This window comes from Linepithema humile, chromosome 2 (genome assembly GCF_040581485.1).
Source record: "Linepithema humile isolate Giens D197 chromosome 2, Lhum_UNIL_v1.0, whole genome shotgun sequence".
Taxonomy (NCBI): Eukaryota; Metazoa; Arthropoda; class Insecta; order Hymenoptera; family Formicidae; genus Linepithema; species Linepithema humile.
Genome location: NC_090129.1, coordinates 35,548,348 through 35,565,298, shown reverse-complemented (window position 1 = coordinate 35,565,298; position 16,951 = coordinate 35,548,348). Strand labels below are relative to the sequence as shown.

The 16,951-nt window shown below is 38.2% G+C and overlaps 1 protein-coding gene across 9 annotated transcripts; it reads right to left on the bottom strand.

Moving 5' to 3' along the window:
• Nucleotides 1-84: 84 nt before the first annotated feature.
• Nucleotides 85-16,171, bottom strand: Trpm (transient receptor potential cation channel, subfamily M). 9 transcript variants are annotated; one of them, XM_067349980.1, is made up of 21 exons: nt 16,029-16,171; nt 15,111-15,278; nt 14,534-14,629; nt 14,160-14,242; nt 13,513-13,569; nt 12,847-13,033; nt 12,535-12,748; nt 12,297-12,456; nt 12,064-12,200; nt 11,830-11,986; nt 11,594-11,747; nt 11,194-11,502; nt 10,185-10,737; nt 9,870-10,081; nt 9,610-9,777; nt 8,782-8,844; nt 7,321-7,530; nt 6,898-7,246; nt 6,443-6,588; nt 5,762-6,352; nt 85-5,660 (listed from the first exon to the last, which is right to left on the bottom strand). In XM_067349980.1, the coding sequence occupies exons 3-21, from the start codon at nt 14,594-14,596 to the stop codon at nt 4,212-4,214; spliced, it is 5,262 nt and encodes a 1,753-aa protein (XP_067206081.1). In that variant the 5' UTR covers nt 14,597-14,629; nt 15,111-15,278; nt 16,029-16,171; the 3' UTR covers nt 85-4,211. The 9 variants fall into 9 exon arrangements, with proteins under 9 accessions (XP_067206081.1, XP_067206080.1, XP_067206079.1 ...); XM_067349979.1 differs by having other exon boundaries at nt 15,973-16,080; XM_067349978.1 differs by lacking the exon at nt 16,029-16,171 and adding an exon at nt 15,558-15,798.
• Between the last annotated feature and the right edge of the window lie 780 nt (nt 16,172-16,951).

Genomic DNA, 16,951 nt, shown 5'->3' with positions numbered 1-16,951 from the left:
TAACTGTCTATAAGATAAATTATTATAATATATATATATATATCAATTATCCAACGCTACGTAACGCTAAAGAACAACAATTGATTTTGAAATAATATGTGTATATATTTCTTTGGATAAATCCACTTTGATGGCGCGATACAACGTCGCACAATAGAGACGCGATCGATCACAATTCTTACAATAATCAGATTTCCTCTGTAGTTCGATTTTGTATTCGGTATACGACAGCCAGAAATGAACGAATGAATTAGCTTGAAGAAACTTGAGTTTTTTTTCGTACACATACAATATTAAGCGAATTACGCGTACGTAAGGAAGGAAAAGTACACAATATTCAATACGAAGGTTGAAAAAACGTTGCGAGAAAAAATTACAATTAGATTTCTAAATCGGTGATAACGATGCGTTTTATCACGAATCTGCGCGCCAAGCATCGCGGAAAATATATCTAGAACTCGATTATAATCAAATTGGGGTTGCATGCGTATTGTATGTATATTGTAAAAAACAGACAGAGTACGACGAGAAGGCACGTATTTTTATGATCGTTTAACTGCACGCTGGTGAATAATTAAGAGTACCCCGAGGATACTGCACAATCAATAGCTTCGCCCGATCGTCATCGATCACTTACGCCGGCTATGCCGCTATACGTGTTTATTCGTGGTAACGAGTGTAACATCGGTATATAATATTGCACTGTCGAGCAATAGCTACGGGATTTCAATACGCTGATTCTCTCTCGCTTCTAAGCGCTCCGGAACAATCTCTTATTATCTCACTTCTGATTTTCTCTTCCCTCAAATACGGCAAACGTAGGATTTCTCGTAAATCCGAAAAACATTTTTTTCGGCTAGTGAGATACATTAGTTGTCAGCAGCGTCAGCACGTCGGTACGCGATTGACGCGAGAGCGCGTGTAACGCAGGTACGGTAAAGATCGATTAACAGTATGTGCTAATCGATTTACGCATACAATTATTAACAAGCTATTTTTACATCTTCGATGCCCATGTTTGATCGATACTTTCTTTTGAATTCTTTACAATCGACAAGACAACACACGTAGTGCGGTGCGATTCTGGAACAAGTGTCGCAAAACAAGTGATTGCCACTATTTAGACGGAATAGATTCTGACAACGAAATAGCGCGTAGCTATAATACTTGGTAGTTCGACTATTGCTTAGATCGAAGAAGTGATAAGTAACGCTCGTTTGGCTTCCGCTGTTTGTCGTTCCGCGACTGTGATATGCGCTTTAATATTTAATTCGATGGTATTCTCGTTATGACTAGCGTTTGAGTTTCACGCAAACGTTTGATAAAGAAAGAATGTAATCGGTATACGGATTGAAAAAACGGAGAAACACACAAATATCTAGATGCGATAAGAATGTACATATGATACAAATGTAAATATGTACATATCGTACGTGCATGAGAAATGCATAGCACAATATATTCCAAGTACAATCGGCGCGAATATACGCAACGGGAATATACATAAGAATATACGCTATTACTATCGCCGCTGTATTGAGGTTTGTTGCCTTATTTTATCGTTATTATATCTCCAATATATTCTGCGTGCGCTCGGAAATTTATATTAATCCCTGCGTATGTCGTGTGTACATGTACACACAGTACTTTTATTGAGAGACCGTGCAACCGTTATTGTATAACTTTTACGTGCACCGAAATAAATTTGAGCAAATGATTCGCCGTGTGTGTATACGTTTGCACATGTTTTTACAGAATAATTAACCCTTTGCGGTTTTTTGTCAAAATGGACTCGACATAGTATTTTATGACCACATAATTCTGCAAACAATTGCAATTGATTGTGATTCGCAAACCATGTTGTTTCAATCTTCATAATATTTCTGAAATAAGTAGTAATATTAATTATCACATTTCTGCGGTCGAAATTATTTCGAACCGCAAAGGGTTAAACACATTGAAATTTTCTTTCGCGTCCTTAGTAATAGAAATTTATCTAACATAAGCGCGACGGTACTCGATTCACTTATCGATGTTACAGCGCGATAATCGTATGTATATACAAATTAATGTTAGAAATATCCTTAGAAATTAGCAAAAGCACAAACAATGCCTTTATCAACACTAATATTGTCCTGAATAAGTAGTGTAGAATGTAACTATTGTGCAATTAAATATTCGTATAATAGATAATATTTCCATCGATATATCTTACAAATATATAATATATTGCTTTTGATTTACACATCAATATAGTAATAAAATCGAAAAGCCTCTTTCTAAAGGGGCGCCAGGCTCCCTCGAATTAAGTGAATAATATATGTAAAATTGATACTCGTCGATCGTTTTACACCAAAGTCAACATTGGACTAGAAATATTCACATATTTCTTATTTCATTCAGACAGTTTGAAAAGTGTTTAAAGTGCACTATGTGGATTTTAGAAACACGTGTAAGAATTTTGAATATGCGAAATGATACCGTTACTAGTCAAGTCATCGTTTCGGAATTATTCGGAAAAGGAGTTTCAACTTTAATTCGTCCGCTTCTGTCATCATTGACAATTTTCTATAAATAATGACACGACTCAATTAAATTGACGATTCAATGATCCAATTATAATATTGACAATGATTAATCTTGACAAGAAAAAAAGAATATAAAAAGTTGCCAACACTTAAAATATGTAGCAAATCAACTGCTACATTAATTCACAGTTATAAAGTCAAGTAACGTTAAGTCACGTTAATGTTAACATTTACGTAAATGTTAAGTAACGTTTGCTTGAACACGCTTGAATTTGCCGCCTACTTCCTTTCGATTTTCCTCGATAATTATACACAATATATTTCTGTACATATTTAGGCATTTTGGACATAGGTATATATATCAAAGTTATTTTTTGTTTAGATACTTGCAATTGTACTAACGCAGACTGGCTTGGTTCGTCCGAACGTTTCTGCGTGATATGGTTCGCTTTCGAATGGTCCGTCAAGTCTGACGCAGCTGAAAGTGCGTTTGTGTAAGGCCCTAAATACACTCCGAAAAATGATCTCGATTACAGAGTATCCGGCAGTAAGGATAATAAAGCCATAGTCTTGCGAATCGCGCTAACGTATTTACATGGTGAAATCGCGATTTCACGACGCGCCTATACTCGAACCTCAAGTACACTCAGCCATAAACTTTCACAAATTGAATCAATATTACATCTAAACCATGCATGGAAATATTATAAGATGCTATTCGTTCGCCAAGTGTTTAAGTACTTGTGTAGAACATGCGTCGACGGGAACGCGACAATGATATCCCACATTAAAATAGTTGTCGCTAAATAAACGTGTGCATATAAAATATTCACAAAGTTACACGCCAATCTATCAAATGGAAGGACTTTGAATGCACAGAAATGCATCAAATGTGACGGACACAAGTAGAGGCAACGTAACTCTTGTTTTTTTTCTTTCTCTCCCCCTGAAACAGTGTACGTTACAGAACTTTCATGTAATTCGATGCACCGGATAAATCTAAGACGGAGACACGGTGAATAATTAGTGCGCGAAAGGAATTCAACGTTTAATGTATAACGTGCTATATACGGTACCATGCGTCGAAAGATGACTGTAATTTATCATAATTATCATAATTATTCATACGCGTCATATAGTTACTATAAGAGATTAAAAGCACTGATACAATAATATAATATAAAAGTCGATAAAAATACACGATTATTACACGTAAGATGTATAGTCACTTAGTTTATACTAAAAAATTTACTATTTAGGCCATGCGAGCGAAATTATTTCGCATACTCGTGAGCATGTGAGCCCGAGAGATAGATTCTTCTAAGTCAAAAATCGCGGAAGATTCTTTTCTTGCGACCGTATATGCGCACACGCACACACGCACACACACACACGCACGCACGCACGCACACACATATATGTTGCTTGGCATGTCACAAGATAATCGCCAAAAATTATAATTCTGCTTTTGCTTATTTTACAATCGTTAAACATTAAAAACTCCATGCGTTTACGCCGAAACAATCAATTCACACGAAAAATCAATACAAGAGTATAGTATCCGATATTGTAAAAACATGATAGTAGAAATATGACCAATTGACAAAGCCAATAATGATTATTTGACGAATCGCAAATGAATTTTTTCAAGACTCTTCGAGTCAAACAATTATCCGCTTTCGTTTAACACATAGTTTCGGAAGCGGGAGCAGGTACAGTGCTTAGATTCTTGTCGCTCAAATCGGTCGTTTCGGAGTCGCGTATCGGCGGTCGCGCGAGCGTTTGTTCGATCTCGCGGGTGACGCTGATCGTTGGCGGCGGTCGGCGTGAATCTTCGTCGATCGCGGAGGCACGGCGCAGCTGACGATGCTCGTTCGACACGCTGAAGAAGCACGCGACGCTACCGGCCTCGTCCGCGTGTACATTTGACGGTCCGTCGTCATCGCCGCCGCCGCCGCCGCCACCGCCGCCACCGCCGCCACCGCCGCCACCGCCGCCACCGCCGCCGCCACCGCCGCCACCGCCGTCGTCGTCGTCGTTGCCGTCGTTGTCGTCACCGCGGTAGCGTCGCTGAATCAAATCCTCCATCTGCTGGTAGTCGCATTCCTCCGCGTCCCGCAGATGCTCGTTCTCAATCTGCCACGCTATTTCGGGATTCGATATCTCGGACATATTGCGCGCCCGCGATGGCGGCGGTGAGAGCGGCGGTGTTCGTGGCGGACTCCACAGGCCGCAGTAGCTCTCGAGCTCGTCCGTGATGCTCGTGTACTCTGCGCGCATCGTCAGCAGGATCGATCTCTGCGCGCTGCCGGCCGAAGTGACGGACGACGGGATTACGGCTACCCGTGGTTCCGCCCAAGTCACAGCTCTCTGGATACCAGGAGGTGGAAGCAGCATAAAGTCGTCCGACTCCGATCGGGTTCTACTATTCTGCCTAAACGTACTGCGATCCGTGGAATCTTGCCGGAATCCACGCTCCGTGGAATCCTGCCTGAAGGTACGCTCCGTCGAGTCTTGCCTGGTGTCCGACGGCGGGTTCTCACTGCTGGCTTCTTTGCTGGCGTCTCTGCTCACCTCCCTGCTCTGTTCCTTGCTGGCTTCTTTGCTGGTGACCTCCACGCTGACTTCTCTGCTTACCTCTTTACTGGTGTCTCGGCTAATCCCTTTCTCGGATAGTACTTCCTTCTTGCCGGCAGCCTCGCCCTCGAGAACGTCCTTGCTGCCTTCCGTTTCCAAGCTCGTGGTGGTCTTGACGTCGTCCTGAACAACGTGAGCGTCCACGCTGACGGAGGAATCGTGCCTGCTGAGATTCTCGCGGGATGTCATGGTCTCCGACATCTTGAGAACGTCGTCCTCGATTGGGTGACCGACGTTTAGGAACGTGGCGTCGGTGAGAGATCGCAGGAGTCTCTTGCGCCGCGCAGTCGTCAGTGGCAGTTGAGTGTGAGAGTCAGCCTCGGAGAAGGCCTCCGATCGTTCCGACACCCGACGCTGTCGAACGCTCTCCAGCGTCTCCAAACCGGACAGTCCTTCGTTCGGCATGTACGTCGCCATGAAGCGATGAATCACCCCGAGATGCGCTAGAGTCTGCTGACTCAGCTCCTCCAGCTTGCGGATACGAAACTCGACTGCCTGTAAATGTGCAAATGTTGTTTTTGTGTATGGATTTCGGAAAGAAACAAATATGCTGCATCGCGTACCGTAACATATTTACTAAAAATAATGATATATACCTGCAGAGATGCGTTCTGAGTGCTCTCTTTTTTATCGATATCCTCGATTTTCTGATGCATATTCTCTACTCGGTCCGTTGTAACCTTAACACGTTCTTCCGTAGACATATGCAGCTTGAGCTCCTGTTCGCGAAAGTATCCCTCCACGCAGTCTTCTTCAAAATCGTACAGTCGCTCCATGTCATCAGCTTCCAGGAACAATTTCAACCCATTGTCGCAGGTCTCGCCGGTGCCACTTTTACCTTGCGTAATGTGCCTCAGAAAATATTTCAGCACTAAATATATGTGGCAAATTGTTATAAGCGGCGGTGGCAACACCGGCTTCTGCTCATATTCCATAACGACGGTAAACCGTTGGAACATCCAGACTTGATGAGCTATAGCGTTTACTTCATTGAAAATGTTGTTGAATACCGCAATCAACAGATTTATCAGCAAAATATTGGCAATTAAAAGATACACGGCCATGACAGCAGGCATGACCCAACGACCCGGGTAGCACGAAACCATTCCCGGACCGTCGCCGCAATCAGGGTCGATTTCGTCCGCGTACACTTCTCCGTACAGCATAAAGTATGGTTGCATAAATATCTAAAAGTTTCATAATGAAAAATTATATAATTATATGTGGCAATTATAAAACTTGTTCTTAACGATGCGTGTCAAGCGGGAAATACGTACGTCTCGTACTATGCGCCACTTTGGTTCGGAGTCGGGCTTTAATATAGCTTGCCTGGTTACACCAAAACTCATGAGCACCACCAGCAAGAGAATCACAAAGTATATCATGTTCTTAACCATCTTTCCCATCATAGTCACGAGAGGACCTGCGAAATGTAAATTACTCAGCACTATATATTTATAAAATAATGCAAGACTCGCTGTGATCGTTAACGCTACAACCACCGTAACGTAGTTGAAATTCACTCATTTGCAATCTCTTGTAAAATTATTAATCAAACTTATAACGATACATTTTCTGGAAAAAAAATTTGTTTTAAAGAAAAAAAAGAAGAAATAAAAATAGGTATACATCAATCGCCGGTAATTCTATCGTTAATCATGGCTCATTTTCTAAACGCTGATTACATAAATTTTCACGCGGTAAGTTACTTCTAGTATGACGTTGAGCATACCAAAATATTTGTTGACACCAAGGATGTTGAGTATTCGTAAATACCAGTAGATGCAATCAACGCAATACATGACACGACCTACATCATGAGAAGAATTTCGCAGACGTAAAGCCAGTCCGATTTGGAAAAATATGATAGCGGCGGCGTCACACGGGTTCCACATGTTCCACGCCCATACGCTGAACTTGTGCGAGAGCGTCGCCGGCTCTGAAATCGCTATCTCGCGTATTTTCTCGCATCCGAGTGTGCAGATGTACGCGATCGCGTATATCTCGGCTAACGACGGCTGCTCGTCCATGTGTATCAAAATGCAGTACGAGAAGAAAAGCAAAAAGATAATGTACGCTATCTGTAAGAAGAAAAAAGAATATTCCTATTGCATTGCGTTTTATCGGCAGTTACTTGTAAAACTCATCTACCTACAGCGTTTGCCCAAAACTTTGTAATTGGAGCCGTATAGAACTCGTACAATTTCTTCCTTAATCTTAACGGTCTGGTCGTTTTATTATAATATTCGGATCGAATGCCATAAGCGCGATGTATTCCGTCGTCATTGTCCGTTAGTACTTTCCCATTCTCTTGGACAATCGTCTCCTTGATTATTGTTGCACTGTGCTCGTTGCTAATTAAAGCCTGTAGAAAAGCGTAAAGGATTATTCAGAGAGATCGTTTGTGTACTGGGAAGGACATAACATACATAAAATTTGATACACCTTGGTGCATGGTTAAATGGATATTGATATCGACTTGAAACGTATAATGAAAAGGAAGAGGGAAATTCAATTTAGGAGGAGAGTCTGCTATAATCATTCGTCAAAAAATAGCATGACATAATAGAGAATATATTGCAGATAAAATTGCTTTGATGTAGAATAATAAATATTCGGTTTTCTAAAACGAGAAAAATTGCACATTTTACAAGTATGCACAAAATTGATAACTAAATATGCATATTTAGCCCGAAACTATTAATATTAATATTAACAAACAAAAATTAAAATCAGGATCTTAAATTTATCACAGATATACATATTTCGCTTTACATTTCAATGTATGTTTGATCGATTGCAAGTAAAAATAAACTAAGACTATCAAATTTCAATAAAAAGATAGAAAATTACATAATAATTTTTTTCAAAAAAGTGAATTACGATTATAATTTATAATGCACAAGCATAAATCAATAGTCTATTTTGGAAAGAAGTAAAAATTACCTGTAGAGAGAGAGAGAGAGAGAGAGAGAGAGAGAGAGAGAGAGGAGAGAGAGGAGAGATTAAAAATTGTCGCAATAATATTGTAACACGTGTGTACGCGCAAGAAAAGTTATTAATTTTCTACAGTGTAAATTTAATTTCAAATTCTGCACTAATATTTCTGCATTATTTAGAATTTTAATTTTATAATAAAAAAAAGTATTATTTTCAGATTTTTATATTAGTAAATAAAACATATATGTGTACACACAAGAATGTAACAATTGAATCTGTAATAAGAATGTGAATAGATTTTGATAAAAGTAATTGATGTTTTTACAGAGCAGTCAAAAAGTAGTCTAAAAATTTGTTCATATTTTTAAACAATTTACAGTCTATACAAGTATCATAGATAGCACTTAATAATACGTATGTATAGGTAGATATGATATAATCATGACAAGCTAATGGATTTTTAGCATGTGGAGGGAATGCATATTATCGTTTTCGTACCCTTTGCAAGATGAAAATGTTAGAAAAGTTGCAACATACATAAAACAATTGCTATGATTGCGACGTATGACTCTGATGAGAACAAGAAACAAATAACTAAACAGTAGCTTAAGAGTGCATCAGAAAAATGCAAGATTATCGTATAGGATCACTGCGTTTCAGGCCAGTACAGATATACCTTAACGCCTTGCTGGCTGCTGGATTTGTTGCGTATACTCAGGCTCCTGCGTAGACGTGTTTTCTAAAAAACAATTAATATGCACACCCACATAGTCTACAAATAGTTCAGAGTACGCTCTTAGTTCAATAGAGAGAACGATTCTTTAAGAATTTTTAAGAATATTTATTCAAAATATATCCCCAGCAATTACGACGCGTGGTGCAACAGTATAAATAATTATTAATAGCGCAAATATCGTAAAGTGTAAGCAAAAGAAAAAGCTAAAGATAAGATAGTATTCTCTCGATTGTAACGATGAAATGGTGTGTATTGTATAATTCTATCAAAATAAAAAATACAAGCCGAATGTGAAGACTATGCATCAATTAATTGGACTATGATCATCTAAATGAATATCAATCAGAAATTGAACGTATGTTGTAAACTCATACATAATTTTGGGGCGGAAACCTCTCTTTCCCTCAAAGCCAGCAACCATATTTTGTTATGCCTATATATTGGTTATATGGTTATATGGTTTCCAAAACGCAAATCTCTCAACATTTCGCAATGTACTTGGCATTTGAATAACTTTTTAACTAGCAATATATACACTAGATGTATTAAATTGCACTGTACAATTTTCTTCACATGCTTTCGCACATCATGTTCTTCAATTATAGCAATTTTTTATGGAAAATATAAAAAAATCAGGTTATAATTATTAACTGTACATCTCTGAAAAATGTTTGGAAAAAAAACAATGTTATATTCTATATATATACATACACATATATATATGTGTGTTATGTACAACATATATAATATATATACTGAAATAATTACCTCGACATCCGGTCCTGCTGGTGTACTGTGTTCAGAATCGCTGTCTTCCTTTTCGTCTTCTAGAGCTATCAGATGTTCCTCTTGCGTCTGTGGCATTAGCTGCAACTCCTCTCTGCTCTTGAATTCCAATCGCGTTATATAAAAAGGGCAAAGCAGTCCCAAAACCACCTGAGGATATATTTAAATGCATATATTTCAGGCATTCGATATCTAATTGGCCAATTAGAAATAAAATAAGTTGCAACAGATCAAATAATCACCTTTAAATTAGTGTTTTTACGTGTGCGAAGACCACCCATCCATAAATCAGCCAGGATAATCTGGCTGCAAGGATGCGCTAACAGCGGTCGATGATTCGCCGTGACCGCGAGAGACAGGCACGTCTGCCCCGACCAATTTTGAAGTTCTGTAGTCAATAGCTGCTGCGTTTGATCGTCATCTTGTCGGTAGCAATAGTCCAACAATTCAAGCGCTATACGAGGCGGGAGGGGAAAGAGATTCAGTACAATTCATGTAAGTTACATAATGATTATTTACTTCATTCATTTAAGAAAATGTCCTTTATTTATCCATACCGATGTTTTCAAATTCCTTGCCGTAACCGCGCAATTCGTCGTAAACTTCGGTTTCCAGATCGTCTTCGGCCGCTTCGTGCGCCATCGCCTTGTACAATTTCAGTGCGACGAGCGCCTTGGCCAACGCTTCCTCTCCGTGTTGCCACATCAATAAAGCCATTTGCTGGCGCTTCGTTAACACAGCCCAAATAAGCAGCTCGTTGAAAGGGTAATCGAAGAGAGGAGTGTCGCGATTAGCCGGTAATGTTTCCGCGAGCAAGCTCATAGTCAGACTGTCGGATTTTCCGCCGGAGCTCGCGTAATAGCGCGTGTTACAGTTCGGAGCGCAGCTGTTCCGGTGCAGCATATGCTGCTGATGACCACCGCCGGATCTCTTCATCACCTTCGTATAAATAACGCGAAATCTTCTGCGTGTATATTGCGCGCGATACGCGCCGCCCATCAGTTTGTTAATCACGAGACCGATGTCATGCAGCGTGTACATGTAGCCCCGTGGAATGTTTGGCCGTACGTCGCGCAGAATGTAGCCCAATGTGTTTGAAGGCCCTTCTTTCTAATTAATCAGGAAAAAAATTCTTCATTATATTTTATGCGCATACAAAAATTGCAATACCTACTCTATCTAATTTAATTTTTCACTAATCTCTTCAACAATCATTCTGTTTACCAAAAGAAATAGATTTCTTTTAGTTTACCAAAAGAAGCATCAAGAATGCATGTCTTCAAAAAAGTATTATAATGTACATTACAAATGTAACATGTAAAATGTAACAATGTGCATGTTTTTCCGTAAGTACAATTTATAGTTTTCACAATTCTCTTTTCAATTCTATTTAGAAATAAATTTAAATCGATTTACTATACTTTCGAATCATGTTCCGTCACTTTATGTAGATGAGAGATATACACGTATAATCGCCGTTCACTGAACAACGTACAACGCTTTCTGTGTCCATATTTAAATTGTTTACCAAGGAAGACTGTCGCTACAGAAATAAAGTTGACTCACCGTATTGTACAGCTCTTCAAGACGAGGTATTGATAAAAATTTCCGCATGGATACACCATTTTCCAGTAGAAGTTTCACAAAGTCTATTCTGTCATGCTGAAGCGCTTGCATCATGGCCTGTTCTAAAGCACCAGGTGGCCACTTTTGACCGTACACAAAGATTTCACTTCGGGCGATATCCACTCGGTTCCATATTAAGGAAAGAGACAACTGTTCCGCCGGGGACAATTGTTTCGATTTAAACAAAGCCGTCAATATGGTTTGATCAAGTTCCTGCGGCCTGTCTTGTGATATCCTGAATACAGTGATCTGCAAACACAATTATCATTCAAGAAATTTTTTATCAAACATTCACGTACATAAAAAATATATTTTATCTGTGAGAAAAAAGTATAGATACCAAATGTTTTTTTCGAGTACATTGCAAAAGTTCCGAACAGAGCTGGCTCGCCTGTTCAACGGATACTTGAAAAGTGCGTTTAATTGTTTCTAAAACTTGCTCCTTAACTCCCTCGAGCGGTCCTTCCCCATCACCGGTCTGTCCATCTCTCCATCTATATAACAAGTGCACCGCGCGTGTGCAAGCACAAAATACACAATATATTTTTTAAATCAAAATTATGTAAAAGTCCATACTTGTGCATGAAAGCGATTAAATCTGCCGCACGTCCCGAGCCATCGCAAACTACAACCGGTACAGGCGGATCGTCCGTCACGTATTCCAAAACTGCGCGAATTGTATTCGTCCCACCTTCGATAACTAACGCGACTACAGGTATGCTGCTGTGTGTGTCTGCAACAATCGGTGCATTAAAGCTCCAATAGTACAAGATCATCATTGGATCATTAGATCCATCACACGATACTTACATGGTTGCAATTTCAAATTGGAGATGTATTTCTCTAATCTTCTGCGGAGAACAATTTCTGCGCCATATCGACCGCCAGTGCCATTGTCTACCAATAGGAAGTAAGCATGCCGATTATTTAAAACTGTGTACTTGGTCCTGCAAAGTAACACACAAACACATTTTAAAGTTCCATAAACGATACGATGTGTTTTAGCAATGCGTCTCTGCATTATTAATGCAATGGCGTCTTACCATGGCGAGGAGACGCAATCATACGATACTTCGCCACCACGGCCGACCAACTCGTGGCTTTTATCCAAAATTCCCCAAGGAGCAATACCTATGCTTACTACACGACCCTGTCGTTGCGAGCGTTCCAACAACAATGCATCACCAACTTGACGTGTAACGCCTACGAGAGTCGACATATATTGTAAAATGAACAAGTTCCTTTCAAGTTAAATTTTCATTCACAAGTGTAGAAATATACCTGTATTTGTTCCTCCCGTGAATATCCACGCTCCCGTCGTTTTGGCGGCCTTCAATAACCCCTTGCGCAAAACTTTCTTCAGGCTCGGCTGAAGCTCGAAATTTGACCGTCCGCCATGGACCGTAATTAACAATTTGGGCAAACCCAAGTTCCATTCTCGACACAGCAGCTGTACAATCGGTTCCGGTCGCGTGTCGTGAGCCAATCTTACATACTGCAAATAATCATCGTCACACATTAATGTTATCTACATTTGTAATTGCGCAATATTTAAAATAAAATTAATAACAATGAGGAATATTGAGTATATACTTGTGCTTTTGTGGGATGCGGACCACCCTGAAACTCTATGGTGCCATACGCATCAGTGGGGAAAGGACGAGTATTTTTTCCTGCAGACCATTGCTCACGGTCTTTTTCCTTGTTGTTACTCAGACTGTAGCTTTGAACATCCGCCCCGGTTCCACAATGATGGGTATACGAATTGCCACAGCAACACCTGTATAATAGTATATCTCGGTAAAAATATTTGTTGTTACGTGTCTACGTTACTTAGTAAGTTGGCATTGTATTATGCGTATGCTATAAAGCATGAGAGAGAGTTTGGTGCTACCAAACTATATATTATATACAATATTAATACATAAAATAAGTAACAATATCATATACAATGTAAATATAGAATACACATTTCTACCTCACCTCTTTTATGACGAATGAAAGAAACGATTATGAGAGAACAAACGCTCAAAGAACATGCTTAATGCAGTTTTGTGATTTAATTGAAGACAATGATCAAATGTGGAAGATTCATGTAATGAGACAAGCATAGGGCAGGAAAAATGTGAATTCATCATATTATGTCCACATCCAAAGTTTGATACATAAGAGTGTTACCTTTACATAGATGGCATTATCAAGAAAATTATGGAGGTGAAAGGAGTTTAGGTCAATGCAGGATGCGCAGGAGTTTCTCACCTGGAAGTAGTAATCACATCATATTCAGCATTCTTATCTCCCTGTACCTGTACAAACCTACAAATGGAATGAAACAAAAAAAAAAATAAATCAAATCGAAATGGATGGGCGAGTAAATAAGTATTTGTCATATATGAAGATGAATGAGATCAAAATATGAATATTCCGATCTTTAGTTTGGTATCAAAGTGGATAAAAGCACAAAAATCATAATTTAGGATAGTTTCTACTTGTTGTAATACCATGACAATACAAGTGCTAGACACCAATAACATAAGCAAATGCAAGAGAAAGATCAAACAAATTGATTGATGAAAAATACTATGAAATTATACATGTATGTACCCATCTTAAATTCTGTTTTGATGATAAATCACACTCTATAGCACACGCTTGCATTATACTAAAAGTATCGTTTGATTAAACAAAAAATTTATCAACATTCTGATATCTATACTGTAATCTCAGAAAATTTTTATAATATTTAAAAATAATACCAAAATAAAATCTTATAGTATACTCTTAAGCATTACAAGTGTAAGCATTATTTAAATATTTCCATATATATATGAAAATTATATATATATATAAACACGTGTGTGTGTGTGCGCGCACATTATAATCATTTCAAATAAAATTCAACCTACCTATGCTCATCTTCTGCACTTGGAATAAATTTTGCACATTCCCTCTTTTGAAATGTTGCTTCTATCCAACTGCGCTCAGTTGTCTACAATTTGACAAAAAATAAAAACATAGTTGTAAAAGTACAGTAATACAATAAAGAAACAGTTGTTATAGTAATAAAAGAGTCAACATTAGTTGTAAATTACAAATTTTTGTCATTATCTCTTATTATAATATTCTTATTTGTTGTACTGTTATGTGATTATCTAACTGTGAAAAAATAAAATGTGTAATAATAATGATTAGACATATTAATGTTAAAAATATAAAGAATTTAAAATAAGAGTATCACTGAAAATTACTAAGAAACAATTTCAATGATAAAATAAAATACCTTAACTTTCTTTTTCTTCACTTTTGGAGTGTTTGCACCACAGATAATACTTCCAATTGCCATTTTCGTATTAGATGAAGCTTGGATTCACTTTAACTTAAATAGTATGATAATGAGGAAAAAAAAAACAAAAAAACTAAAATGCAATAGACAATGCAATATGTGGGACATTCTTATTCTGAACTACTTGTATATCAAATCTTGCGCATATCAATGATACTTTGAAATTTTCACTTAGAATATATGACGAGAACATATATACTATGTAAACATAGCAATACTCAAGAAATAATAAAAAGAAGAATCAGAAAACTCATATGCAATAAAGATAAGATAATTCCGTCAGATAAGAGGTTTCTATTGAAATCTTACTATTCTTTGCATATTTTGCAAATTAATTTTTAGTTAGTTGTGTAACTAATTGCATGATATAAATTAGAAATCATTTAACAAATCTGCAAAACTCAATAATGAAATAAAATAATAGTGATGTAAAGTGAGAGATAACTAATAATTCTTCAGAAATTTACATCTGTGATCAATAAGAAATTATTCAGAAATATTACGCATTACTCACCATTCGACAGGATTTGTTTTTGACAATCATCTTAATTTGTTAACAACAATGTAAACTATGCTAAAAGGTACTGTAGTTTGAACAATTGTGATTGTCACAATATCGTATTGGAGTTACACCATAATTTCTCTCATCTTCTCCCCCCTCTGTTTCGACGAACCATGCCAGCTGAAAAATTATAAAAAGCATAAAAATTATTGCGTTAAAAATAAATTGCGGAGAAAAAGATCTTTTATTTCGTTTTGCGGCGGAATGTAGAATTTCACCAACAAATACCGATTTTTACTTATACCGAAATTTATGTAAAAGACATGCAAACAAAACTTAATTTTTAGCATGATAAAATATACAATTTGCAGTGTAAAGACGATCCTATTATCTTATTTCCCGAATCAGCGGAATTTCATTGCCAGACGAATTCGGTCGATCAGTTGTCACAGGTCTAACCTCGAAACGCCAGTACAAGCAAATAATTCGAAATCGGCGGGAAAATTGACGGCTCGTCATCATGTGGCAAGTTAACCTCGCATCATTATCGTCGTCTACGTTCAGCAACGGCAACCGCGATCAATTAACGCAAGGACAGGCGAAAATGAAATGAACCGATCAAGTGGCTCCAGCGCGGTCCAAATTTGTTCGCGATTATGTCAAAAGTGCTATTTGCTTATAAAAAAATTTGTTTCTTGCACATCTTCTATCTTCACACATTTGTTGCTGCATGCATTGCAAATTCTCATCACATTTTACTTTTTTTTCTCCTATTCCGAAATCTAGAGCACATATTTTACTTCAAACGCGCATTCATTGATGTTAGAGGTGGAGAAAAAGCGTAACACGATGCAGTTGAGAGAAACAGATTCACCAATAATCTCAATCGTCGGATGATCGACGGCGCACTTGTTTGCACAGCATACTCACCGCGATAAAAGAGAGTTGGAAGTCGCGACTTTCAAGTGATCGCGTTCATCGCACGCGTGACACATGTTCACGCGCTTCGTCGGGAACGCGTCGGGATGCGCTACGCGTGGTAGACTCACTCGTTAGTAGCAAGTCGCTACACGCCCGACAGACGATTCGGCAGCTGTACCGCGGATGACCGAGGACATTATTCCGTGAGCTCGCTTCGAACTGCGACGTGATTGAAGCGGAATCGAGAGACACAAATATCACCGAAGTTTAAAATCTGCTTGTTTTAGCTGCGTTTCTTGTACTTTAATCTAAATTTTCTTCATTCCTTTTTTTTCTCTCCAATATTCGATGTGTGTTGGTTCCTTTCGATTGCACTTTTTTCGCACTTCGCTTAGAACGAGAAAGATTCTGGAGCGAAAAGAAATTCAATTATGTACGATTAAAGAAAAAAAAAATTTACATACTTGTCTGAATCACTTGTCACTTTAAATGCAGAAATAATATAATTATTTATGTACAGCATAGATATGAAAATATATATTATTTTAAAACCGATATACTTTACTTCACAGTGTTTATATTACTTTTACTGTTTACAGGTTTCTGTGGCTGAAAAGAAAACGGAAAAGGAACAAATCTATATCTTTACGCGCATATATCGTGTCAGCGGTTAACGATTCGCGATTAATTATAGCACATGTTTTTTTTCTCACGATAAGTTTGTCCGCGCTCTTGTGTCAACCTTTGCCATCCCTCGAGTGGTGCTACCTTCCTATTACGCTTCCGCGCATCGTTACGATAGTACGCAAGTAGGCCAAGTACATTTTACAACCTCGGCCTCAAGGGTATCGAGCGTACCATCGAGTTTGATATACGACCTCTAGAGGGTGAATAACGTACGCAAAAGTATCCAGAGCAAATTTGTTGGCAGT